Source organism: Caloenas nicobarica, chromosome Z, assembly GCF_036013445.1.
Source record: "Caloenas nicobarica isolate bCalNic1 chromosome Z, bCalNic1.hap1, whole genome shotgun sequence".
Classification (NCBI taxonomy): Eukaryota; Metazoa; Chordata; class Aves; order Columbiformes; family Columbidae; genus Caloenas; species Caloenas nicobarica.
Window position 1 is genome coordinate 21923309 of NC_088284.1, and position 27566 is coordinate 21950874.

Below are 27566 nucleotides of genomic sequence, written 5' to 3' on the forward strand. Positions count from 1 at the left end.
ATTTTCATGCAGTCTTAGGTTAGACACTATATTGTGCAATGGGCACTACAACACTATCAACAGCACTGTAGTTTGAAATAAATGAAATATCATGGCTATGCTGGAGATGTGAACTGTTAGAAAGTATTATGTTACCAAAAAAGAAAAAAAATTTCATAAAATGAATTCTTTAGAAAAAGCCTGAAGAGTTCAAACAGCAAACGTCTGGAAAGCAGTCAAAATAAGGGTTTTGTGTGGTGCCCCACATGAACTTCAGTAAAGAAACTTGCTTCCTACTGCAGCATGAACAGCTACAGCTGAATTTGTGGCATAGAAAAAGAGTATTTTACTGTTCATCCTGGATATTTGTGTATTTTTCATTATCCAAAGGAAATCAGAAGTGTCAGATGTGGAAAAAGCACCTTCTTTACCACCTCTGTGCAAACCAAGCTGAGGTGTTTTTTTTTTTTTTTTTTTTATGAACGTCTTTAGTTTAAAAACTTTAAAAAGCAACAAATTTAAAAAAGCAGACATAACTATCAATCTCATCAGGATATATCCAGAACATATTTGGAAATACAAGATGCTGTACTTGCACTACCATCAGGAATATAAGACACTACTTAAAGATGAAGACGCCTACAGGCAGTCACCTGAATTAAGGTGTCTAAACCTGCGAACCCACTGTAGTCAATGGAGATCTTGTCTATCAGTCAATGAAGTCAAAACCAATTAACCCGACTAGCTGCAAGATGTCTACTGAAGGGTAAGGTGGATCAATTGTGTTTACAACACTGCTTACAGTGAGACTTCAGCACATGTACAGACATGCTACTGCCACATCACATAATTGTGATTTTTTTTTTTTTTTTAAAGGATCAGTGAAATTTTGGGAAGACAAGACTTGCTCCTAAATGTTGGCAATCACTGTCATCACCATCTTAATGTGAAATATCCTTTTCCACAAACCCAAGTCACAGCAATAAGCAAAGTCAATTGTCAGATACAAAGCCACAAGTACAGACAGAGATACCTTGCACTGCAGAACAGTATGCATAGTGAAACCAAACATCCGATAACTTTGAATTTAAATTGGAACATGTGCATACATCTCTTTGAACATCCCCCACTAACTTAGCCAATTAAAAAAAAAAATCTTTGATACAATCTCATAAATCAGAGACAGTGAAAATCTTACTAGACACATTCCAAGTTTAGGACTCCTCTGCATAGTTTACTTCTCCAGTGCTTTACTCAGTTTGAGAGGTTTGCAATGGTACATGCCATAGAAACAAGCAAACAAGAAAAACACTGAAGACAAGCAGGTTGGAATAGCTACTGCAGTACAAATAGTTTACATCATAGTCCCTCATTTTAAGGGAACATAACAGGAGATGAAAATAACTTCCTCATAATTGGCTTTCTCAGAAAATACAGTTTGGCTGAGTTCTATGCCTTGGCCTGCCTTGGGAAATGGATGCAAATTTCCCTGGCTCACACCACTTTTAGACCTGCAACATACCCAGTTACACCACAAGAAATATCCCAGGTAAGCAGACTTAGAGGTCTCCAGAATGTTCCACCTCAATTCCCCAGAGAACGAGCAGCAACAGTAACTTTCCAAAATGACTGAAAAATATGCTTGTAAGTTTTAATTTTGAAAGTGCAGATGGTCACATACTCAATGTAAACCTCTACCAAAACTAAGCTCATTATACAGACAGGAAAGGCCACGAGACTAGCCCAGGAAACCTCTTGTATGTCACTTGCAATAAACATTTCTACTCAGCTACCTGACAAAGTGGACACTAGCTCAGAAGCGAGTGAGGTGTTCTGTGCAGAAAGGCAGGCCATTTAGACATGAAGGAATCAGGACATGATGTTACCACTTCCCATGTTAACAATTCTGCAGCAATGGCAGACCTTCATAACAAAGGTGCCTAACTAAAATGTGCAATGAAACCATTTTAGTCTGTGTGTATGAAAAACTCTAGTTATAGCAACTTTTCCTCACATTGTCCTCTTTCTGCTAAGCAAAACTCCCATTTCTATGGCGACAGAAAAGTTTGAGGAAAACCACCTTTGCAGTGCTTAGCAGAGCAGACAGGTATTTCCCAGAAGCTTCACTAACAGATAAGTAATTTGAAGCTGAGTGGGGACTTCTATATAAGATCTACAACACTGTGAGAAAATTGAGAACGTAACAGATATTTCCACTATCAAATTGATAGTATGAATAGAGCAAGTCAGCTGGCTTGCACTTCCAATTATATCAACATTAGTGCTATACAAAAAGCAAGACAGTAAAGAAACAAATATCCTCTAATAGCATATTATCTCAGAAAGAACTAAAATTACAGAAGCCTTTTCAGTTAAGCTTTGTCAGTTCAAGTCTTGTTTTAAACTTTGAAAGAACCATCTTACAAAAAATCTCTTCCAGAAAATTAACAAAAGAATTGTGACACATTAACTTCAAGGAAAAACTGGCTATCCTGTTCTTCCCTTTCTATAAATGCATAATGTATTAGAAAGAAGTAGAAAATTTAGTTACTCAAGCGTGACTCATTTTTATTAGAAATAAAGCCAATAGAGAAGATACACAGGCCTCATAGAACTTCACCTCTTGCAGATGCAAAACAATTCAAAATACCATGACTTAACAAATGGAGATATGGTCACTTGGTAGTCTGTCCCTTACACTAAAATGGGCTTGAAAATTTTCTGGATTCTACCAAATAAGCCACGTGCTTTCCCATAATGAATGACCAGATCCAACACTGCATATCTGCACGTCACAAAATCTCATGCAACAGCACCAAAGACTGCAGATTAATGTAGAAATGGAAAAAACATGGCACAAAATAAGAGACTGCTCTCACAAAAGAAGAAATATCATGGCCTTAATATCTCACTGTCAAGCTTAACAGCTCATGTTGGTGTTGACAAGGACTTCTTTTTTTACCACTGCTGTAGATATTTCTTAGCTCTGATTAACCCTTACTCTTTAGCTCTTCAGAAGTTCTTGCTTTTCTATCTGAAAATAAGACAGAGAAACTACTTGTTATAATTTAAAGACTCCTCAAAAGTCTATTTTTTCCTGACTTATTTATTACTGAGATGCTGACTCATCCCAAGCTGGCCCATAGAGACAACAATATATCTTCACATTCCTCCCCATGGTGCTTTGGAGGATGGAGTTGTGCAAAACAACTGAGCTGATCTTAAAGCCTTCTTCTGCCAGAAGATGCACAATCCTTTCCCACTACTTGATACACCCTATCCTTTGCACTAGTCTGGTACACATCAGCTTCACATTAAAATAACTCTGCTAACTAATTCAGCAGAATAGTTTTTCTTCTTTTGGCTGTGTTAGTTTTCTGCTGGGTTACCAAGTCAGACTGAATACTAAAGTCTTACAAAATTCCAGGCAGAAGTGGCTGTGCCACTGAGCTACTCATAGGTAGAGTGCTAGAAGCAGGACACACCCTCTCCAGAAGAGGCTCAGAGGAAAAAAACCACAAACAAAACAAAAAACCAACCAACCACACACACAAAACTCCCAAACACACCAAAAACCCACCAACTACTATTTTTTTAACCTGCACTTTTACACTTGGCAAATGGTTCTAATAAATGTACACAAAGACACTTTGCCCTAAATGTCATCTAATGACAGCCCACTTGTTTTCTGCGACAACATCTTAGCTTGCTGATCTTTACCGCCTCATTTTCTGTTTATCAGTCTTCTCTTTCTGGACAGCAAGCACTTTGAAGTAGCAGGTTCTCTCTGGTCTATGTACTTCTGCTATATCAAACACAGTTTCCCATGCACAACTGCCTGCACTGAATAACACCCAGTACATGTAATAATAATCTTTAGTACAGAGTGAAATTGGTGTTTTCAAAACTCGAGCGTCAAGAATTCTGCAATTTTCTATGCATTAAAATAATTGATAGATACACATATGTTAAAAATCTTCCAAGTTATTTGTTTTTAAACTCTCATGACCTTTTAGGGCTTGACTCACTTTTTCACCCCTTCAGGACTGTGACATTGTTTTTCCCCAGTGAGAATCATGATGCATTCTGACAGATCCCATTCTCCAGAGAGAACGCCACAGAGCTCCAGCTACACAAAACAGCTAGCGCTCCATCTAATGCAGGGATGAAACAGGACCAGCCACAGCTGTATTAGCACAAGCGACAACTCCTTTCCCCTGACAGATTTAGCAGCATTGTTTGACCACGTTCAGTACGCTAGCAGCCGACCAGTTTGCTGTTCTGTTTTGCACATGTGAATAAAAAGCGAACAAAAAGAATGGTAGGCTTTACTGCACAAATAATTCAGTAACTCTGAAGTCAGGCATAATGAGTTAAACTGAGAGTCTGTATTTTGTATGCATCACTTGGTAGATGTGAGGACAGTAGCTATACACAGTAGGAAAAGTACATACAGTAAGTAAACTCTCAAGTGAGAGACTGCACTAGCAGCTGCTATCACATCTACTAGAATGATAGTGCCAAAAAGTGTTATAAGAGACTAAATACGCTGAAAGACTTCCCTTAAAGAAGGAAGTTGTAGTTCAATACAGTTAAGCATTTAATAATTGACTAAGAATGCAAGAGATATCTGTCTCTTACTGAAGGAAAGAATCACAATATAAATGGAGATAGTGGTGAACTTACTATACACCTCAACATCTTGTAGAGATTTTTAAAGTCTAAGTGCTGTACAACTGCATATTGCAAAGCTGCTCTTGGTGGCTACATGCTGCCAAAACAAAGGAAGTTGGGTGACACACAAAACTATGACATTAATGCACTGTTCTCCATTTCCAATGAAATAGTCATGAGTTATCACTTATTAAAAGCACTGAAACATTAGAAATTAGTTGCTTAAAGGTGTCTATGTAAGCCTAAATGACAGGTAATCAGTCTGCTAAAATGCTTTTTAACAACACCTTTAAAAGTGAAATGAAACACCAATGAGAGGCGTATCCTGCCATTATCAACTTGCTCAGGGGAAAAAAAAAATATCAGGACAGTTATGTAATCTCTCATAACATGAAGTATTCTTAATTCACATTTAATTCAAAATGTGGAAACTGCACAGAAGAAACACAATCAGGTTCTGAACAATGGAAGAACCGAAAGCTACATAAAAACGTAAACTGCATGACAAAGAGATCACTCCTGAATTATTTATACTGACACACCAAGTCCACTTTGCTAGATTCAAAAAAATTAGTGCATGAAAAGTTTACACTCAGCCTATGATTTTCAAAAAAACAGTAACATATGTTTAGCCTGAAGGTATGTCTCAATTTATAAGGTAAAAAAAATAGAAATAATTGTTTGTTTGTAATATCAAATTTAGGTAGTTACCAGCACAGTGAAAAACATACTGAATACTACGGCATCCTCTAAGACATTCTCTGTGAGGTGAAAAATACTTGCACTGGTATAGTGTGATGAATACGTTTTTCCAAACAATTCTTGTAAATTTTAGATTAAAAACCCCACAATGCGTAACAAATTTTAACAACTGAGAGCTTGAAATGTACAAGAGATTAAACCCAGCGATTTCTGCAGAATGTACTTAGACATTTATTTAGTTTGATTCCCATAGCTTCCACAGGTGAACCATACATAGAAGACTTTATTTTGAACACAAGAGAAGCCTCAGTGACTTATGTTCATGAAAACAGAAAGAAACTAAAAGCTAGGCACTCAGACTATTTTCACTCCTGCTGCTTAAGAAAGCTATGAATAGATGAAAGTTGCTCAGTAATATGGAAAAAAAGCACACCTCGTCTCTCCCATGGCAGCCAAATAAAGTAAAAGAAGTGCTCTTTCTACCTCAATCAGGTAGAAATTAACTGCCATAGAAAGCAGTGCAAAAGACAGCTTATCTACAGTAGGATCCAGGAATCACTAGAACCTCATACAAGAAGAAAGTGATGTTAATGCCAAGAACCTTAGCACTTATTCTTGGTATTTCCAGTACAATCTTTGCGTATCACATACTTATTCCCCCCTCTCCCCCAATGAAAAACATAATGCCATCTTTCTAAAATATTAGATACACAGCTACAAATATGCACACTATGATGACTAAAACCAAGCTGAGATTAGCCTAACAAAATTTCTCTCATTACCAGTTCATCTTAAAACAGAAATATAAATTATTACAGAATATACAGTTAAACTCTACAAGAACTTGCTCTAAAACTTTCAAAGTTTAGCTGTTTAATAGAAAAAAAAAAAAGGGAAAGGGCACAACCAGAGGCGTGAAATGCTGGAAGCTGGGGAACGCTGCACAGCAACATGACGTGTTTGCCCTGTTGTTCTGCTCTCTCCTTGGCATCAATTATCATCTACTGTCAAACACAGGACACAAGGCTGGAGTGACCCCATACAGCTGTTTTATACTCAAAGCCAATAAAAAGTTGATGGATAAGCCTCTCCCAGATGCACAGCACTAGTTGTGTTGGTGTGCAAATCAAAATAATACTTTACAGAACATCGACTATGAATTTGAATGGTGAATATGAGTTTATTGTAATAGTTTAGAAAATTATCTTAGATTCCTCCAATCCATTTTCTTTTTTTGCCATGAATTCTAGAAATAGTAAAATTCAGGACAATCACAATTTTTAGTTGCTTTAACAAAAGATATCTTATGACCGCTTCACATAATGAATCTATCATTTGGTTAGCACATGAGGCAAGTCTCCTTTCAAAACTACAAAAGAATTCTGATCATGTATTTCTCTTAATATTATCAAACTGACAAGCAAGTTAATAATAATACCACTGACATTAAAAGAAAACTTGTGAAAGGGAGAAATATGATCATATCTATTTCCCAATTACCATTCTGATTTTTCTCTGCATCACTTTAATTTATTCAAGAACCCGATAACGTGAACATTGTCCAGTTAAATGGCTGGCACCATCTCCAAGGTGCCAGGAGGTAGACACAGTCCCCAGAAATACCCTGTCACATAGAGCACCATGTAAGCAGAAATAGCCCAGCAACATTAGCAGATGTAGTTTCACCCGGTTTGCTGATAAAGACACAAATGGCAAAGTGGCAAAATGTGGCAAGTGCAAAGTAGTAACATCCTCAAATTCAAACATTAATAAAGGTACACAACTGGAAACTGCAAGTAATTCCCACACAGCACCAACTGCAACAGGAAACCTTTTAACTGTGGCACATGTGTGATGTGATAACTACCCCCCTCAAAATGTTACAACAGAAGATTTCAAAACAGTGCACAGACTGAGGGTGCTTGGGAACTTCAGCCCCTCCTGCCAGAGACAGGACAGGTCTCATCCATCCATAGCTGTGACTGTTCAGGCCTTTTGCTCTTTCTCTTGAAAAGGTCATTTTCAGAGAAGGGACACAAAGCGTTGTATTTATAAATTTCACAACAAGATCTAAACACAATTCTTCAAATGCAGAAGTCACCTAATTCCTTGGTCAATTTCAACTTAGAAAAATCTATCCCACTGAAGTAACAGGCTAACCTAAAAAAACTGAGCTGGAAACACCACATTTATGGAAACAGCAAATTTTTTTCCATTTCTTTTTCTGTATTTCATGAAAAAAAAACCCACACAGGAAGTCTACCCATGAGAATCACATATGGTTTGCATAAAGGAGATGAACACATTCTAAATTCTCTAGAAATGAGGTTGCTGAAGCTAAATTCTGACTTCACTGATGCTCAGAAGGTAACAAAGCAAAAAGATTACTTACAGATTTAATCTTTTTTTTAAAAGAAAAACAACAGTAATTTTCAGGCAACAGCTGTTCTTGATAGTCCTGTATTTTTATGCAGTAACTATTTTAAAAAATATATTTTTTATTTATAGGTTGTGTATACTTCAAGCAGGAATCCAATCTATTATGCAGCTAGAAAAAAACACAAAGAAAATCCCTGTATTGTTCACCATACACCTTTACATGAAGAAATTAATAAAATTATTCTTTTATAATTATTATACATTTTTCCATAAGTCAAGGCCATAATGTTTTGCTTTAAATACCTCTATGTGCAAGTATTGCCTGCTAATCATTCTGTAGTCTTAAATCAACAGCTGTAGTTCATTTCATAATGAATAAAGTCTATGCAAATAGTGTATTAGAGATGAACCTCTTTCATTTCAACCAAATAAGTGCTGACGGCAGCCATTTCAAATATGGGTAAGGAATATCCTAGCTCATCTTTACCATTTTGCCATCCTTTTGGTCTTAGACTCACAAGGTTACTCAAAGTATCACTGATAAACAGCATGAAACTTTGTTGACTACCCATCTCTCCAGCTGAAAGGGAATTAAAAATCTTTGTGCTTTTCGTTTTATCTCTCAGACAATTAAGTGTATTTAATTTCTATAAAATATTTTTTTTAAGTATCATTCTGAAATGCTCCAGGAGCAGATACCTAAATAAATGGTCAGATGGTCAAAACCATAGCAGTATGCAGCACTTGGACTAAAATGAGCATAGAGGAGTCTAGATAGTGAAGAATAAAACCAGTAAATTCAGAAACAAAATATTCCCTTTTAAGAAAACTTCCATAAAGGCTCTATCACTCAGACTAACATATTAGCGAACAATGTTGATTCCAAGGATACTGCTCTTCAGGTAGAATTTGTGAGAAGAGACTTCCTCATAATATTTAGTTACCCAAACCTATTCAGGCCACCCTTGAGATGCAGATTGCTACACTCTGATGAATATAACAGAAGCATAAGAACATGAGTCCTACAGAGCTTTCAGGTATGTGCTAACAAGAAAGTTCAGTCACATAACTAAGAAAATACAAGTGTAAGTAGGTCTTGCTCTTTGAGGTTAGGGTTTTTTAACTGGGTTTTGTGTTGTCTTTTTTTTATTATTCCATTCTCACTTATGCATCTTTATCAGCATTCCACCTCTTTGCCAGATGCAAGAATTTGGTGAATACACTCTTCATTAATCATGCTCTAAAGTTTTGATAACTCCTACTTTTTTCATGACACATTCTACTGATATTTTCCACCACCACAACAAATGGTTGACAAATGAAAAAAAAAAAAACAAAACCAACCCACATTTCTGCAGTGTACAGAAATACACTAATACTACAGATTTTTAAACGAGAATAAAGAAAAATACTTTTTATTGTGAAAGTGAAAGTTACAAGTGCTCAGATAAAACAATTTGTCAAATATCACTCTGCAATCGTGTAGCAGTGCACTATGGTGTAAGCATCTGCCTATCTGCATGCAATTAAAAACATTTCCAATGAAAAGCAAACTTCTTATTTTATCTGATCCTTTGTGTAGTTATCAAAGCCTAAAGTCACATGCTTATGTCTTAGTTGTAAGAAGTCAGCCAGTTTTAAAGTAGCTTGCATCACTTATTATTAAAGTCTCAATTGGTACAAAACATAAAAGCATATCTGATTTTTCAGTATATTCCCCCAAACTAGTCAGCCATCATTTCAACATTGTCAAGCCATCCTGTAACCTTCTTAAACATCATTCTTTTCTGCAGTGTTCTAGTTTGTATGGATATAAACAGTTGGAAAACAGCAGTTTTTCACTAAAACCATTTCATTTCTTCACACTTTAAAAACTCAGCCTGTCATTGAGCACATCTTCTATGTTATTAGGGGAAAACTACTGAGATTGCTAGGTAATTGGTAAAGTATGCATGGAGATCATGAGATTGGGCAAATAGGTGATGCATTTCTTTCTGGGAAAGCTATCATTGACACAGGTTCCTTATTTACTGTAATTATGATGAGGCATGTGTTTCTTTACACTGGATAGGCTCTAACAACAACAACAAATAATCCTGAAACTAAGCATTGCATTAATCTTCAAGGATGGTGGAGGGAAAGAAAAAAACCTGGAGAACATTCATGACAAATACTAAAACATTCATAACAAGGCAGAAACTAGAGATTTTGGTACTTCAACAGTTTCTAAGATTCAAGTCATGGGGGGGTGGGGAAGAAAGCAGAATACTATAATGTTGTGGAAATACAGCATTCCTTAGACATGTAAGAAGCTATTTATAGCAATCCAAATCACGGAATGATCTCTTTTTGTCAAACAGAAAGAGAAACCACAAGATATTAGAAACGGTCATTTTATTCTCTCTGCCCTTCAGAAGAAAAGTGCTGACATTTGTTGACCAATTTGAACCAGAGCAGCAAAAACAAAGAACCCACCAACAAAAATAAATTTAGAGAGGCTGTACACAAAAACTTTGAAAGACAGATATGAACACAGATCTTGAAAGACATGGCAGTGCCCAGCTCCTACAGATACCTTAGTGCTAGATAAGCAAGTCATAAAGTTTTAAAGTTGCCTTTTGTTAAGATTTTCCCTTCATTTAAAATGTTTTTCCTGCTTTCAATAAATGAAAAGTGAAAATATTGTAAGCACACAGCATTTCAGTAATTCTGAGAAGTCTTAGGATTTTGTAAAAGCAGTAATACCTTAGGCAGGAAAGCCAAAGGTACACAAGCGTTATTAATCTAACCAGGCCAGTGCTCTATACAATTCCAAAACAATGGCCAGCTAAAGCACAAGTGCAGACATAAAAGCTAACTGTATGCCCTAATTTTGGAGTGCATATATACTCAGCACGTCTGACTCTCTTAAAATCTACCAAACGGTTACATGTTGCCCAAAAAGTTATCAGGCCACCATCACTGATCGCTTCCCCTTTGGTTCCCTTATATAAAAAACCCCAATACAGAAGAATAAGGCAGTAGAAAATTTCTCAGCAAGACGACTACGATCTCTCTGCAGCTGTTTTTCGAGTTGCCCCTTTATATCTCAGAACTGAAAAAAAAGTTACTAATTACCTTCTTGCTCCTATTTTGGCTTCTGTTACAGATTAATAAAAAAGGAAGCAAAAAACCCAGCTATTGCTCTGTGTGATCTGCTTTATCACAAGCATCCTGCTATAGTTATCCACCACAATGATGACAAACTGCAAAGCGAGGATTAAAGGTGCCCACGCATTTTGTTTACTCAGGTATTTTTAAAATACTGTTTCTACAGTGCAGTGGAGCCCCACTTCTCCATATTTTCAAGCCTGACCACATACTGCAAAAGTACACAAAGAAGAACTTAAAGGCTTTCCATAACAGTCTTGCCATTTAGTGTGGAAGAACTGCCTTTGAGTCGCCAAGAAAGTGTACACCAGTTACCGTCTCTGCACTGGTTTCCTACTGCCTTGCTGCAGGCACTCCAAAAGGGGTTTTTTTTCCCTCTTCGATCACACGAGGTCTCAGTACGAGACAGGTGCGCAGTGTGTCCCACCCTGCTTCTTCCATACTGATGAAGGAAGTTGGAAATGTTGTGGTCATCAAATCTCAAGCTGAATTTGGAAACAAAATTCTTCTAGCCTTCTTTGACTATCCCACAAATAACCCTTAAAAATGCCCAACATTTTTGTGGGCTGTAAACTGCAAGCAGCATCCTGAGATGTTTGCCCTGTATGCATTACAATTTGCCATGTAGGCACTTGGAATCAAACAACATGATTTGAAGTCATGCAAATGCAGTAAGAAAAGTAGCATAGTTCAGATTTCATGAAGTTAAATGGAACTTCTGTATCTTATTTTTACCTACATGATTGAAGGAAATGATAGACAATGAAGGTGAAAAAGGTATTTCTTCAAGTAACACTAGCCAATTCCAAGAAACTGACTCTTGGGAGGAAAAAAAATCCCAGTTTTCACAGCCACTTATTCATATCTGTCTTGTGTTGTAACTAGAAGACTCAACATTTACAAAATAGAGAGAATCGGCTGTACAAGAAAAGCTGCTAAATCAAAGTAGTATCTCATAATGCATGTTTATGAATAATAAATGAAAGTACCAATGTTGGAGATGGGTGCATTTCAGTTAATTAAATAGCGGAGTATTAGAAAGTGAAGAACGTTATCCTCAAAAAGGCAGAAATTAAGACAGACATGAACAGCACTAAATCATCAGCAACTGGCACTCCTGGATCTCTCCAAAGCTTCAGTAAGTGAACAAGCTCTGGAAAGTTCCTAATAGCCATTGCAGGCTCAGAGCTACAGGAAGCTAAGAAAATGGGCATCCCTTAAAAGGACATTTAAAGGAGCTTGACTACAGACAGGGCACTGTGAGACACAGCTCTCAACTAGGCAAGTTCTAAACTACTTAGGCCTTCACAACCCAAAGGCAACAGCTGAAACTCCGAAGGAAGAGGTGTTTGTCACAAAACAGGATAAGGCAATTCAGTTACAGAGGTGAGCAAAGAACTTAGTAGCAAATGAACCGTGGATTACACGAGCCTTTTACAGTGCCCAGAGGTTTGGGAGGTGTATAAACTCCTGTAACTCAGCTTGGAATACCTGTAAAACAGTCAGAAACAAAGATGAATTATGCTAAAAGCATATAACACTTCTATCATGGTTACATACACAACCATGACTGGAGTCAATGCAAGAACTCCTACCAAATGCACTAACCTGGTTGATAACTCCAGTTGTTCTTTCTGGACTTAAGAAGTTATGAGCTTGATTTCAGTAGTCTAATTAAACCAATCTGCCTCATCCCATTGCTAATTCCTTCCAGATGACTGCAATGGGAGTTGCACTGGTGGCGAGCCTGTCCTCCTTTTCCTTTTCTGTTCTATTCTGAGTAGGTCATACAATACAAGGCCGAAATCTGAGTCCCAATTATTAATTTCAATTTTGTAATCAACAGAACACATGACATATACCTTGAGTAGACAAAGATCAGTAAGTCTAACCTGTTTCTGCGTTGTTTTTTTCTTACTATACCAACATTATGCCCAAAAATGTTTGTGCTGAGGACAACTTTTCCAAATTTGATCATCCTTTCAGCAAAATGATTTTCATCAGAAAATTATTGTTCCAAAAGATTTATCAGAATCCTCTTAAAAAGACAGGGTACAGCCAGGGCTGAGTGGCCCAGAAGTTAAAAAAACCCAAAACCAAACAAATATAGACAACCCACCCACAAAACCCAGAAACAGCAAGCCAAAGACTTTACATTATCATCTTTAACAAGGCTAATCTTGTACATCTAGAGTTCACACACACAATGCACCATCATATATAATAATGTATATGAAAAGCATTTTATATCATTTTTAAACAGGCAGACAACAAAGAAGCTCCAAAGAATAACAGCCTAGTATACCAGTCATGGTAAAAATAGAGTGTGTTCTGGGAAAACATGGGCAACCCTCAAACTACAGTAGCACAGAAAAGAGCAAATGAAAAGCATGCAGAGGAAGGTACATCAGCTCTACAAGCAGCAAAGCACTCCCTGAGCCTTACTGCACAAAAAACCAGGAAGAAGTAAGACCCAAAGCAGCACAAACAAGGCTAGCACTCTCCTGGCATCTAGTATAAGTTCTGAAATACTTAACAACAGCAGCGGCCTCTTGCATGGAAAAAGCACAGTTAGTATATAGTCTACAGGTACGAACTAGTGAAGGTCTGACTTGTATGCCAAGCCATGTTCATCAAGCCATCACTAACAGGAATCTGGTTAAAACAAGGCAATGCCAATATAATTTCATGTTCGTAATAAACAGGCCACTGTAAGTAGAGGCATATGGCTGAGGCACTGTTTATGGCAATTCTCTACTTTGCCCAAATCAGATATTTCACATTAATCAACACCAAGTTCAGTTGTCTGAGGAAACAAAAAATATTAGAATATTCTTCTAAGTTACTGACAACGTGAGCCCTGTGGAAAACTATGCAATCCACTCAACACAGTGAACCAAAACAGTGTATTATTAGAAGAGAATTAGGGTAACAATTCAAAATATTTAAACTAATTGCTTATATAATTATTGTTACAGCTGTAAAAACAAACATTCATTGTGTTCACTGTGAAAAATCAAGTTATCATCTAGCTTAGTTAATGTCTTTCTAAGCCTTTTTAACTTTTTACTTTTGTTTTCTCTTTAAAATAAAGATCTATCATCGATGGCTATAGGATTACTGATCAGTCAGCTGTAGTTTCACTGAAAATGAAACAAAGCCCTCATTTTTTTGAGAAGAGGTTCATAACTAAATTTAGAGCAGCTTCTTAACTCAACTGCAACCACCGTAACAACTCTTTTTTTTTTTAAACAGGGGCTACACATAGTCACCATGCAAAACATCTTTTTTTTTTGCATTAAAAAATGTATTTTGCATCTTACCTGACACCCTCTTTTACAATACAATACATGTGAAGTAGCTACCCTGCAACTACTATAGGTCCCAAGGAATCAGTAGGTGGCTGAAAACACTTCACCACAAAAAAAAAAAATCAATATCATAATGATACTTGCCTATCAAATTCTGAGTAAAAGCTTTCAAACAGATCACATCTAAAAATTGCCACTGCAGCATTTAAATGCTGTGTATCGTTCTTTCACATCAAAACACTTTGATATGCTACATAGTATAAAAGAGTTACTAAACCAAATCATTAAAATCCCAATTTTGTAAATTTCATTAACAGATAACAATGCTTGCAGTAATAGTTGTGTCATGTGTTTGAACAGTTAAGGCCTTTGTCTCACATTTTCTGGATGAAAATTTCACTTGTTTCAACCGTAAAGACAGTGTCAAGCCATTGTCCACTTGGAGACAAGGCAGGAGGAGACTTAAGAGCCTGTTTCTTTAAACTGAAAAAACCTCAGTGCTTTTCCAGGAATTTTATTTAATACACCTGTAACTATGATAGGTATATGCAGAGATCTCATTGATTCTGTTATTTCCCTGCTTACTTCCTCATAAAATGAATCTATTCAGGATAGCAGCAGAACAGTTATACTACAAGTGCCAACTTTATTCCCTCCCCCAGACCAAGATCTTCTGCCCCAGGCAAGATCACTGCTTCCAGTGTGCTGGTTTTCTGCATTTCATTTGGCTATTTGGGAGAGACTAACCCTTACCCCCAGCAAGGCATGATGAATGAGACATCTGGGTGGGGAACGAGTTCTCATTTGTCTGAGACAAAATTAGTTGGCGTGTAGCAGATGTTATTGTTGTTTCCTTCCTCTTATCCGCGCCCCCCCCCCCCCCCCCCCCATACATCTGAGAGCAGCGGAGGATGTTTGAAGCAATTTAACAAGTAAACGGGTGATGGGCGCCTTCTGATGTTACAGCAAAAGGCTCACGGCAAGTCTCGCGGCCAGCCTGCCCAGGGCAGGAGGGGATACACAGCAAGGGCCGGTGGCAGGACCAGCCGCCACTGCCGAGGGGTTCCCCGGGGGCACACGGCCCCGGCGCGCCGAGCGAAGCGAGGCCGCGGCGCGGACAGCCCGGCCGCGGGACGGACACGGTAAATAGCCCCGTCTACGAGTAACAACCCACTCCCAAAAGAACCCCAGGAGCGGCCGAGGAGCTTCTGCCCACACTCGGGACTCCTTTCGCCCGCGGCCCGCAGAGGCCAGCCCTGCGGCCCTGGCACGGCCCCGAGGTGCCTGTGCCGCTCGGGCGGGGGCTGAGGAGAGGCTTCCACCTACGGGCAGCTCCGCTCACTACAGGGCGCCGGGCAGCCCACCGGTGGCGGGCACCGGCACCCGCTCCCTCTCCGCCTCCCCCTCGCCGCGCCCCCGCGGCCGCCCCGCAGCACCAGGCCGCTCGCTGCCGGCAGCTCCTCCTCCCTCCGCCGCGGGCGCGCAGCGAAGGGCAGGCGGCGACCGCCGCCCCGCCGGCCCCCGCCCCGTACCTCGGCTGAGATCGAGGGGGACGTTCTCCTCGCCGCTGTCGTTCCGACCTGCGGGGACGGAGGAAGAGAAGCGCATTAGGCTGGCAGGGAGGAAGGAGCCGGGGGAGGAGGAAAGAAGAAAAGGAACGGGAGGGGTGGCTGGGCACCGGCGTGGAGCGAGAGCCGGCGCAGGGGGCGGCTGGCGCCGCGGCCTGCGCGGAGCCCCTTACCTCGGATGCGGAGGTGCCTCAGCGAGCGAGCGCGGAGACTCACCGCCATGTTTACGGCCCCACAGTCACAACACCGGAAACCTCGCCCGCTCTCGCGAGGAGAAGCCCGCGGAGCCGCCGCGCCCCCCCGCTTCTCCCCGCCCTGCCGCCGCGCCGCCCGCGGGAGGAGCGCGGGGCGGCTGAGGTGAGGTGGGGCGGGGTGGGGCGGGAGGAGCCTGAGCGGCCGTTGCTCGACAGCGGCTTTTTTTTCTCCCGTGTCGGAGCGGTGCCTGGTGGGGAGGGTTCAAGTGCGAGAGGGCGGCTGAGGGCTGCCGCTCCGCTGCTTCCCCGGGCGGCGGCGGAGGGCGCACACCTGGGTCACGCTTTCACCCTGTTTTCGACACTCGGGCGCCCACCCCGCCGTCCCCAGCTGCTGGAAGCGCGGCCGAGGGAGATAGAGGTAGCGGTCTCCTCAGAGCCGCGGGGGCCCGAGGCGTGCGTCCGCCGCCGGGGTTCGCTGAGGGGCTTCTCCTCGGGCAGCGCGGCCCCGCGAGGCCGGAGCGGAGGGAACGCGGGGGCGTCCGAGCGGCTTCCCCTCCGCGCCAGAAAACGTGGCGAAGTGTCTCGTGTGCCCTGCCGGGAGCTGGGTCCCCGCAAAACTGCTCTGTGCCACATCTGAAGGTTTTGGTCTGTCACGTGAAATGCCTTCTTTTTTTTTTTTTTTTTTTTTTTAATGAGGTTTCCCCACTTAGTTTTCTTTTTTTAAGCTGCACTTGCCTTGTGATGAGGTGGTAATTCACGTGTGTACGGCATGACCACTGGCTTTGTACCGCGGATGTATCCTGCAGTTGGCTTTTTAGTATGTGAAGTAATTAAAAACAGGAAAAAATGTTTTTCTTTGCTTTCTTGATTTACTCACAGTGGTTATCTCTGAAGTCTCAAGTCTTGATCTATTTCTTACCTTCATATTTGTTAAACTCACTTTGCAAGTGTATATGTAAAAAAAAAAAAAATTGAAGTCTCAATATGAGAAACAGTATACTTATATGGATTTGCTCTTGTTCTTTTCTGGCAAAAGTTTAAATAGGTAAGTAACACCTCACATTATCTCCTGACACTTTGGACAGCCATGACCAAGGCAGGTAGTTGCAGCTGGACTTCACAGATTCTCAGGAACAACACCAGCAAGTAATAATCAAATTGAATTGTAGAAGTAGCCAGCCATATGAAAATAGCTTCACAAGCTCAGGTAATTGTTTTCCTGTTTTGTAGTAAATCATTTTCCACTCTTGAATTTTGCCTCCTCTCTCTTGAGGTCTTCCAATTCAGATCCTGCATTGCTTGTAAAAATTTGGTTTTATCAAGTGTTCATGAATATTAAGTTGTTTCTCAAAAATTAGAAATTTAGTTTTTACCCTAATCAGTGCACTTCTAAAACATGGGGGATTTTAACTACCCTGATGTTTGCTGGAAGGACTACTCTGCCAGCCAGCCTCAGTCTATGAAGTTCCTCCAGTGCATTGATGATAGCTTTCTGATGCAAATGGTAGAGGAGCCGACTAGGAGAGGTGTGCTGCTGGATCTCATCCTCGCTAACAAGGAGGGTCTGGTTGAAGCAGTAAAGGTGGGGGGCTGCCTTGGTTGCAGCAACCATGAGATGGTGGAGTTCAGAATCTCATGTGGCGGGAGCAGAATACCGAGCAGAATTGCAACCCTGGACTTCAGCAGGGCCGACTTTGGCCTGTTCAGACAGTTGCTGGAGGAAGTTCCGTGGGCAAGGCTGCTTGAAGGTAAAGGGGTCCAAGTTAGTTGGTTAACATTCAGGGACTGCTTCTACCAAGCTCAAGATCAGTGCATCCCGCCGAGCAGGAAGTCAAGGAAGGGAGCCAGGAGACCTGCGTGGTTAAACAGGGAACTGCTGGGCAAACTCAAGTGGAAGAGGAGGGTTTACAAATCATAGAAGGAGGGGCTGGCCACTTGGGAAGAATATAAGGCTGTTGTCAGAGGATGTAGGGAGGCAACTAGGAAAGCTAAGGCCTCCTTAGAGTTAAACCTAGCAAGAGGGGTCAAGGACAACAGAAAGAGCTTCTTCAAATACATGGCAGATAAAACTAACACCAGAGGCAATGTAGGCCCACTGATGAATGGGGTGGGTGCCCTGGTGACAGAAGATACAGAGAAGGCAGAGTTACTGAATGCCTTCTTTGTCTCTGTCTACTCTGCCGGAGGCTGTCCTGAGGAGCCCCATACCCCTGAGGCCCCAGAGGAAGGCAGGGCAATGGAGGAGTTTGTCTTAGTTGATGAGGACTGGGTTAGGGACCAGTTAAGCAATCTGGACATCCATAAATCCATGGGTCCAGATGGGATGCACCTGCGGGTGCTGAGGGAGCTGGCTGAAGTCATTGCTGGACCACTCTCCATCATCTTTGCCAAGTCTTGGGAAACGGGAGAGGTGCCTGAGGACTGGAGGAAAGCAAATGTCACTCCGGTCCTCAAAAAGGGCAAGAAGGAGGACTCGGGCAACTACAGACCGGTCAGCCTCACCTCCATCCCTGGGAAAGTGATGGAACACCTTATCCTTGGTGCCATCTTAAGACATATCAAGGATAAGAGGGTCATCAGGGACAGTCAACATGGCTTCACCAAGGGGAAGTCGTGTTTGACCAACCTCATAGCCTTTTATGAAGACTAACAAGGTGGATTGACGATGGCAGAGCGGTGGATGTGGTCTTCCTTGACTTCAGCAAAGCATTTGACACCGTCTCCCGCAGCATCCTCACGGCTAAACTGGGGAAGTGTGGACTGGATGATCGGGTAGTGAGGTGGACTGCAAACTGGCTGAAGGAGAGAAGCCAGAGAGTCGTGGTCAATGGGGCAGAGCCTGGTTGGAGGCCTGTATCTAGTGGAGTGCCTCAAGGGTCAGTTCTGGGACCAATACTATTCAATATATTCATCAACGACTTGGATGAGGGAATAGAGTGCACTGTCAGCAAGTTTGTTGATGACACCAAGCTGGGAGGAGTGGCTGACACGCCAGAGGGCTGTGCTGCCATCCAGCGAGATCTGGACAGGCTGGAGAGTTGGGCGGGGAAAAATTTGATGAAATATAACAAGGGAAAATGTAGAGTCTTGCATCTGGGCAGGAACAACCCCAGGTTCCAGTATAGGTTGGAGAATGACCTATTAGAGAGCAGTGTAGGGGAAAGGGACCTGGGGGTCCTGGTGGACAGCAGGATGACCATGAGCCAGCACTGTGCCCTCTTGGCCAAGAAGGCCAATGGCATCCTGAGGTGTATTAGAAGGGGGGTGGTTGGTGGGTCGAGAGAGGTTCTCCTGGCCCTCTACTCTGCCCTGGTGAGACCTCATCTGGAATATTGTGTCCAGTTCTGGGCCCCTCAGTTCAAGAAGGATAGGGAACTGCTGGAGAGAGTCCAGCGCAGGGCCACAAGAATGATTAAGGGAGTGGAGCATCTCCCTTATGAGGAAAGGCTGAGGGAGCTGGGTCTCTTTAGCTTGGAGAAGAGGAGACTAAGGGGTGATCTCATTAATGTTTATAAATATGTAAAGGGTGAGTGTCACAAGGCTGGAGCCAGGCTCTTCTCGGTGACAACCAATGATAAGATAAGCAGCAGTGGGTGCAAACTGGAACACAAGAGGTTCCACTTAAATTTGAGAAGAAACTTCTTCTCAGTGAGGGTGACGGAACACTGGAACAGGCTGCCCAGGGAGGTTGTGGATTCTCCTTCTCTGGAGACATTCAAAACCCGCCTGGACGCCTTCCTGTATAACCTCACCTAGGTGTTCCTGCCCTGGCAGGGGGATTGGACTAGATGATCTTTCGAGGTCCCTTCCAATCCCTAACATTCTGTGATTCTGTGATTCTGTGATTAATACTGAGTTAGGAGATTAAAAATAATTATTTGTAAAGCCAGAATAGAAACACTTCCTGGTGTATCAGTTCAAAATATAAGTAAAATAAAATTGTTTTGATAGGATTATGTCAAGTATATTTAATTTAAAATACCATTTTCAACAACTTTCCTATTTTGATTTTTGCTTATTAAATATGAAGCTAATTTTCTTGAAGAACCCTGTGTTCTCAAAACGTGTAAACAGTAAGATCTCATCCATCTATAACACAGGACCAAAGCCTCTCAAACTTCCTTAAATAGTTTCACCAATATGCTCCAGAACTGCCATTTAAAATTTCATGTCCAGGGAACCTTCTACTTCCTGAAAATGCCAAATTAGCTTCTGCTTGTGGTAGTAATGTTGTATCCTGTTTACTACAAGTTCTGCTGGGACTAATTAATTTCACACAAGCTTTGAAGCACCACTAAGTGTTGGCCCACTCTTAAACTTCTGGATTGGATTTGAACTTGTAATCTGTATGTGAAATGCTTTGGACTTTCATGCTAAATGCTAGTGCCATGCAGCATTTATTTCTTCGCTTATAGATACAAACTCAGAGAGACATAACATATTTAAAAGAACCAGAACATTGTCTTCCAAAAAGGGGGAGTAGGAAAGGAGTAATGTTTGAACTCCAGTGTACTCTTCTGCAGCTTTGTTCCAGCAGACATCCTTTAATAATGAAAATATTTTGCTTAACTTTCTGGGCTCCAGTTTTCTCTTTCCTTTTTAATTTTTTTTACCCTCTACTTATATATGAATGATGCAGACAAAATTGAGGTTCTCTTTGATAATGATACACAAAATAATGCCATGATGTTGGTTATAGGTGGTAACCCACAAAGCTATGTTGAAGGTAGTATGAGGTATAATTAATATTCGCCACAACTGGGAATAAAATAGAAAACAGGACATATTTTTAAGTTTTTACTATGGTGAAGTGGAAAGTAGTGAGTATGCACTCATCTTAACTACCACTTAGATACATGGGAGCTCCTTCCCCCCTCCCCCCCCGCCCAAAAAAAAGGCATGCTGCAAAGTGAGTCTGGCCTTTAAAATGTCATGGTCATCGCTGGTATGAGGAGTCCTCCCCCTGTGAGAGCAGAGGACATCCTGGGATCTATTTTTGGAGCTTTTCCTATGTTCTCTCAGTAACGTGGGGAAAAAAAATGACAGAAGTTTAATTACAAAATAATAAAATTTCCTTGCCTACCAGATTTTCTACACGTTTTCGTCAGCTGCTCTTGCTCCTGAGTATGCAGAAGGGGAGAAACGTGGAGGTTAAAAAAAAAAAAAAAATTTGTCCATCTGTAGAGGGGAAATTAATGCCAAAGATAAAATGAACTACTTCACTGGTTTGATGTCTTGTCTGTGTCACAAATTATGGGTGGTCCAACCTAAAGCAGCCTCTTTGATTGGTTAGTTTCGTCTTCCAGTGTCTAAATGACTATAAATCAAATTAAAGATGTTTTAATGGCCACATGGACAGTCAAACTAGTTCAAATTTACTTCTTAGTTTGTAATTTTATGTGAATATAGCTCCTCTGTACAGATAAGTAAATCTCCTGGAGCTGGGGACACAGCGTGAAAGCAGAGTTTCCTCTGAGCTGCTTACGTGCTTCCTTTACCACCTGCAAAGCACATCATATGAGAACATAACAAACCTCCAATGTCATCAGGAGGTTTGCAGAGGCAGGTTAGTCTTGAAACTGATAAAATATTTCTATGTTTTCAGTTGCAGATGAGGGCTTCTAAAGCTAGAGCTACTTCTCTGCGTGGACATCCAAAGGACTCATGAAGAAAGTGGTTCATTCCATCCTTTTCCAATCAGAAGATTGCACCTTTTGTCCCCTCACACATGGGCTTTCACCGGTGACAGCCTTTCTATATGCCGAATAGGGTTTTGCAATATGCTGCAGAGGGTACTATGATGTGAATTATAAATCTTCAAGATTTAAGTCTAGTATGAAGATCAAAGAGGTTTCCACTTACTTGGAATCAAATGAAGAAATAGGGGTATGAGGGACAAGCTAGGGGCAGAGCCTTAACTGGCTTAAATTGTTTAAATACCGTGGAAATAAAGAAGGATGTGCAATTTATACCAGTTGCAGCCTGCACTTTATCTTCACATAGAAGGAGAAAAAACATAAACTTGGAACAAGCTACAGAGATGAGAAGTTAACCTATTTAATTCAACTGAGCTACAGCGATTTGTAGTTATTGAGCATTTTATCATATCCAAATTATCCAAATATAACACTCTTCCTTAATTTGCAAAATCATAAAATTTGCTTTAAATAGATGATAAATCCTGAATGATCATGGGACAAACAGGAAGAGAAGAAAATCTACTGAGTGAGATCAAAAAGTTTAAAAAAATGATCATTGTTTTCTTTGCTATCTGTATATTATTAGAAAGAATTTTTGCAATCACTATTTGTTTAATCTTTTTTCTTCAGATGAAGCCTATCAAAATGCTTAGGAAGGGAAGAGACATGAGCGCTATTTACTGCAGCCAAGAACTACTGGCAACAGAGATATAAAACAGGAAGGCATAAAAAACCCATCACTCATTGAATGAAGTATCTCGGAGGCTGATCAGTGGCCAAAGAGGAAAGACATATAGGTCTGCACCAGAGATGACCAGATATTGGTTCGTCTGTTTGATATTGCAAGAATCACTTGGCCTGATTTTTCTTATGTAAAAAAATCACAGGCTGTAAACATGTCTGGCTCAGAAACAGCTCGGAGTCAGGTCATGAGCACGTGCTGGCGGGTGTTTTTTTAGAGATTCTGCAGTTTGAGACAATTGCATCCAGCTCATCAGCCCATTTTTACCAGATGGACCAATGCCTAATATCAAATTACATTACTGGCAGCTCTGTACTACTGGCGGTCACTCTGAAGTAACATACAGGTGCTGCAACAGACCCACGCAATGCCGGGCCCGTGGGCAGCCGCACACTGATGTTCTCAGACCTCTGATTGCCACCAGTGGGTGTGCAGTGGCAAGACCCTGGACCCCGCATCTCCATCCAGCAACACAGCGATCTGCAGGAGGACACTCTGCAGCTCGGGGCTTGTGTGCCTGTCGTGCAACAGAAGGCGTGAGGGTCTGCTGGGGAGAGGGTTGTGCTGCAAGATTAAAAAGGCTGAGTCTTCGGAGGATGCAGGAAAGGAAATGAGGGGAAAAAGGTGACCCTACTAGCTGCAGCATCATTTACATAAATCCAAGTCCTTTAATGAGCCTTTCTTGAGATCTGCGTTCTGTACCTCTATAATCCAGCAACAAGCAGAAATAGGAAAGGTCCTTCCTTCTGTGTTTATCATCAGTTGCCTCCTGCTGACAGTGTCTCTTTACCCTACCCCTTCCAGAGGTTCTAAGAAAATGTGAATGTGGCCAAAGCTTGGTTGAAAACCTAGCAGAATTTGGGATATCAGGAAGAACAGACGTCTTGAAATACAAGCTCAATGTGAAAGCATGATTATTGCATTTTACATACATCTGGTCCATTGGGAATGCACATGGTTCATGGGGTTGCTTGGGGAGGGTCCTGGTGACATGGAGATCCTGTAAACATGTGCTGGGCTGTCTTTGGACAGCCTTGCAGTAGTCCTGAGCCAAAACTGTCCAGTTCGGCCAATGTGACAGCAAAGACCATCAGGGGCCAGTGCCCATGGAAGTTCATTCCCTGGCACTGTTTTAAGTGGCTGGTATGGATGCAGCTGTAGTATTTGGTTATAGGCAAGGGGTGCGTTGCCAAACTGCTTAGACTGGGACACGGCAGAGAATAAGTGAAGCAAGAGGACCCTGATGTGTAACCACTGAATGGTGTTGAACTTTTGAGCCATGTGTTAGTTTTTTGATTCGTCCCTTTTGATCTCATGTTCACAAGGCTGTTTGGAGAAAAAGCAAGGGGCAGTTTGCTCACCAGGGAGGCTCTTTCTGTTGGGTTTGCTTTTTGGGGTGTGATTACTCTCCTGGCTGATGCGGCATGTTCCGAATATATTCCTAATATATTCCTATGCTATCCTTTTCAAATACAGTCCAACAGGTGCATTTCTACACATATTGTTATGTCAAAGGAGTTCTATAGATAGTACTTTAAGTATCAGTAATACAGTTTGCAAAAGCAATATGATTTGGCTAAATAATAAACAATTCCTAACCAAATTTTTAGTTCAGTAAATATTTTTTTCTGTAATTGCTGTCATTTTAGAAAACAGCATAAGCTAGGTTAATTTGTGAATAGAGTATCCTTAAATCCAGCTAGAAATAAAAATTAACAAAAATCTGAATTGATTGCAACTGGGTAAAATGTTAGTATTTCTTCAGTATCCAGTAATGGAAGAAATTAAAAAATGAACATACAGCACATAGCAGAAAATTATGCAAGAGCAGCAATAAGTAGCATACTAAAGCAACAACAACCAGCTGCAAAATAACAGAATGTCAAGTGATGCAACAGATCTTCGCGATTAACTGGGAAAGTCGCTAACTAGATTGTTAATTAGTGCAACCTCACATTTAGGCATCCATTCATGTAAGTTTTTTCACGGCATTCTGCACTGCATAATCCTATTGAAGCTGTGAAAAGCAACAGGTGTTGAGTTTGGGTATGGTTAGCATATTAATTAGACCCGAGGAAAAAACCTTTAAAAAACCACGGCTGTTAAGTGTTTCAGTCCAAATAAACTCTAGTAACAGTGCTGAAACTGTGTGTAAGGAAAATTTATCATAACCTAATTCAAAATCTGTATGGCAGCAGAAACTATTTTTTGTAAGACTTCATGGTCTTTTTTTTTAAAAAAAACTGAAGAAATCCATTAACATGGGTTAATTTTCTTTGGGCACTGGCTGACAAAAGGCTGGCTAACATTTTGATAGCAATGGTGTTACACATCATGGTATCCATACTGAACCGGATACCTGAGATGCTCAGCAGTCAGTGGAGGTCATTAGAACAGACTTACACAGCCTGTAGCAAGTAGCTTCCTGTGAATACAGGAGCAGAAAAAAGTATGAGATAGGATTTTTTTTTTTTTTTTAAATTTAAACTGGCAGTAGTAAGTTTTACTTATATACAGCATCCCAAGTTAAGTACTGAAAAAAACTCTCCCAAATACTGAGGGCAGAAGGAAGATATGTTTGGCCTGATTTTAAATGCTATGGGAAAAAGAGTGTAGAGTGCAAAACAGAAGAATTGTGTTAGTGGTTGGTGAGTCATAAAATCTCTGCTGGTGTCACCCACAGAGTTAGGAATCTTGCACAAAAAAATGACCATTTAAACAGAGCAGCTTTCAAAAATGGGATAAAAATGAAAGTGCCAGCAGCAGAAATGCAGAAGTAGGGCAACAGTTTCAAAGGATGAAAAAAGAAAGGTGCAAGGAAGCAGCAAAGCAAATGGTCAGAGGATCAAGGAAATGAACGCCATGGTGAGAGGATCAAGGGAAACAGGAATAATTATAGTAAACAGGAAGGAATTGACAGAACAAGTAGAAGAGTACAGAGAATGTCTCAGGTGGTGACAGGAAGAAATCACAACAAAAATATGAGAATGTCTATGGATCAATACAGAAGATGAAACTGGGCTTACCTGTGTGAGCTGGAAGGTGTGCAATGGCATCGTCCAGGGCTGGAGAACATGAAAGAAGCTGAGATGCAGGAGAAGGGAAGGGATCTTGGCATAATGTCCCTTCTGCCAGCAAGAAATGGGGACAGGAGCCTGGGATTCTGTGTCTGTGTATCGTGTACATTTTCCACCTGACCTGCACCTGCACGCAAGTGAAGGAGTAGGCAGCTTTTCCTGCTAAGAACTTGAAAATCAGGAATTGTGCCAAAAAGAGAATTAAAAGGCAGAAAAAAAAAAAAGCTGGTACTGATTTTTCTTTTCTTTGTCTGTCTCATGGTGCTTGAGCTGTAGGATTTGGAAATATTACTGAAGTAACGTAAATCATATAATGTTTCTTAAAACCCTTGGTATCCATCTAATTCACATTTTGTCCAAGTTTGTGTTGACATTTTGCATACTTCCTTTCTGCCTAACAGTGAACATTTTAAGTTTAAACAGCACTTATCTGTCTGTGTGTTAAGAAAAAAAATAAATGTACAGTTTCCCATATTCTTTTCAACAAGGCCTATAATATAAAAAGCCTCAAGCAAGAAACTCTATACATTTAATAGCAGCTTAATCCTCTCTCTCAAAGTGCTTTAGAAGGAGGCAAACAGAGATAATTTAACAAATTCTACATATATTCAGGAGCCAGCCATCTAGAATGAAACACAGAGAAGTAAGGCTTTGTGAGATCATTGTGATTTTGCTCCAACCAGGCAACGAGGGAGACCTGTGGCTACCAGGCTGCTGCTCTGCACAAGGCCAGGACGTGCTGCGGTGGCTTTCTGCAGTGCCGCGGCTGACCGGAGCGGCATGGAGATGACTTCAGCTGGCTCGGATGCTGGAAGCTGCTTAGGACGACCCTTCAGCTGAACTACTGCCTTGTTCTTTAGCCAGGCGCGGTGGTTGAGGTGGAGGGTTTAGGGTGACTATGGTGCTGTCCTGGGCAAATGGCTTCTGATAAATAATTAATTATTTCAGAATGGGTTTGGATATCTCAGCCTGGCGTATCCCCAGACCATAGACAAGTAAGGGTTTGATTCTGGCAAAAGACACCTGATTCAAAACCATGACAGCAAACTTTCTGTTGAAATGGGGCTAGGGAGACAGCAAATGGTATAAGTGGAGATATAATAATAACATAGACCATTCAGGTCTAGAATTTGTTCCCTGTTTCCATTAAGTTTCAGAACATAATCTAAACTATTATTTAAATTAAATTTTAATCAGTATCCCCTACATGCCCCCTTTTTATTACTGTAAACATGTTATATTTAAAATATACATTTTGGCTGCTAATTCTTTTTAAACACGGGGTGTTTTTTCACTTGATTTTTAATCCCAAGTAGAGGCAAGGAAGAGGAAGAGAAAATAGTGAGAGTCCTAATCGAGGAAAATACTAAAAATATAATTAATTTGGCTTTAGCAGTTTGGTTTTATACCCAGGATTAATGGATGTGTTCACAAATTGTCTTCTATTCATGCCCTCGTTTCATATATTAGAAATAGGGATAAAATATTTTCCTGTCTCACAAGGCAAATCCATCACTGTTCACGGGGATTCGAGATATCATTGTGATGAATGCAATGAGAAAGTAATAACTCTGGGTGCAGCGTAGGCTTGGGAAGATTTGCACTAAATAAAGGAGCGGCCAGAAACTTAATGAGCAGGGCTGAACAACTGCCTGTTCTGTTAACTCTCATCCAGCTCATGCACTAAATGAGGCACGGATCCTGTGGAAAAAAATACTGAGCCATCATGTAATTATAGATTGCACACTCAGTTAAAGACACATCCACTCAAGGAGCTGAGGCTGTGCAAATACAAAATTTCTTGCACCTCCTAGCATTTGAGTGGGTCACTCCGTAGTGAAGCTACATGCAAAAGGCTTTGCGTGTAGGATGGTTTGGGGTGGCTATGCAGAAGTCATAAGGGTATCCTTTTATGGGTCCATTAGTTTCCTCAGAAGTTGTCTTACGTGACATAAAATGCACACACAAACACACACATGCATACATGCACACACACATGCTTAGACCTTTATCTGCCATTAAGTAATATGCTGGTAAGGGCTGATCTAATTCACAGAGTGAATCTAGGTTCCTCCACTGAATTTCCACCCC

The 27566-nt window shown here is 40.9% G+C and overlaps 1 protein-coding gene across 3 annotated transcripts in view; it reads right to left on the reverse strand.

Annotated features, from left to right (window-relative positions):
- RICTOR (RPTOR independent companion of MTOR complex 2) overlaps window positions 1–16033 on the reverse strand; it is an 85352-nt gene extending 69319 nt beyond the window's left edge. For all 3 annotated transcript variants that reach the window (XM_065655552.1, XM_065655551.1, XM_065655553.1), the window contains exons 1-2: window positions 15937–16033; window positions 15728–15775 (exon numbers count right to left, since the gene is read on the reverse strand). In XM_065655552.1, coding sequence (XP_065511624.1) covers window positions 15728–15775; window positions 15937–15985 — 97 coding nt within the window. In that variant the 5' untranslated portion in view covers window positions 15986–16033. The remainder of the gene's footprint in view (window positions 1–15727; window positions 15776–15936) is intronic.
- Between the last annotated feature and the right edge of the window lie 11533 nt (window positions 16034–27566).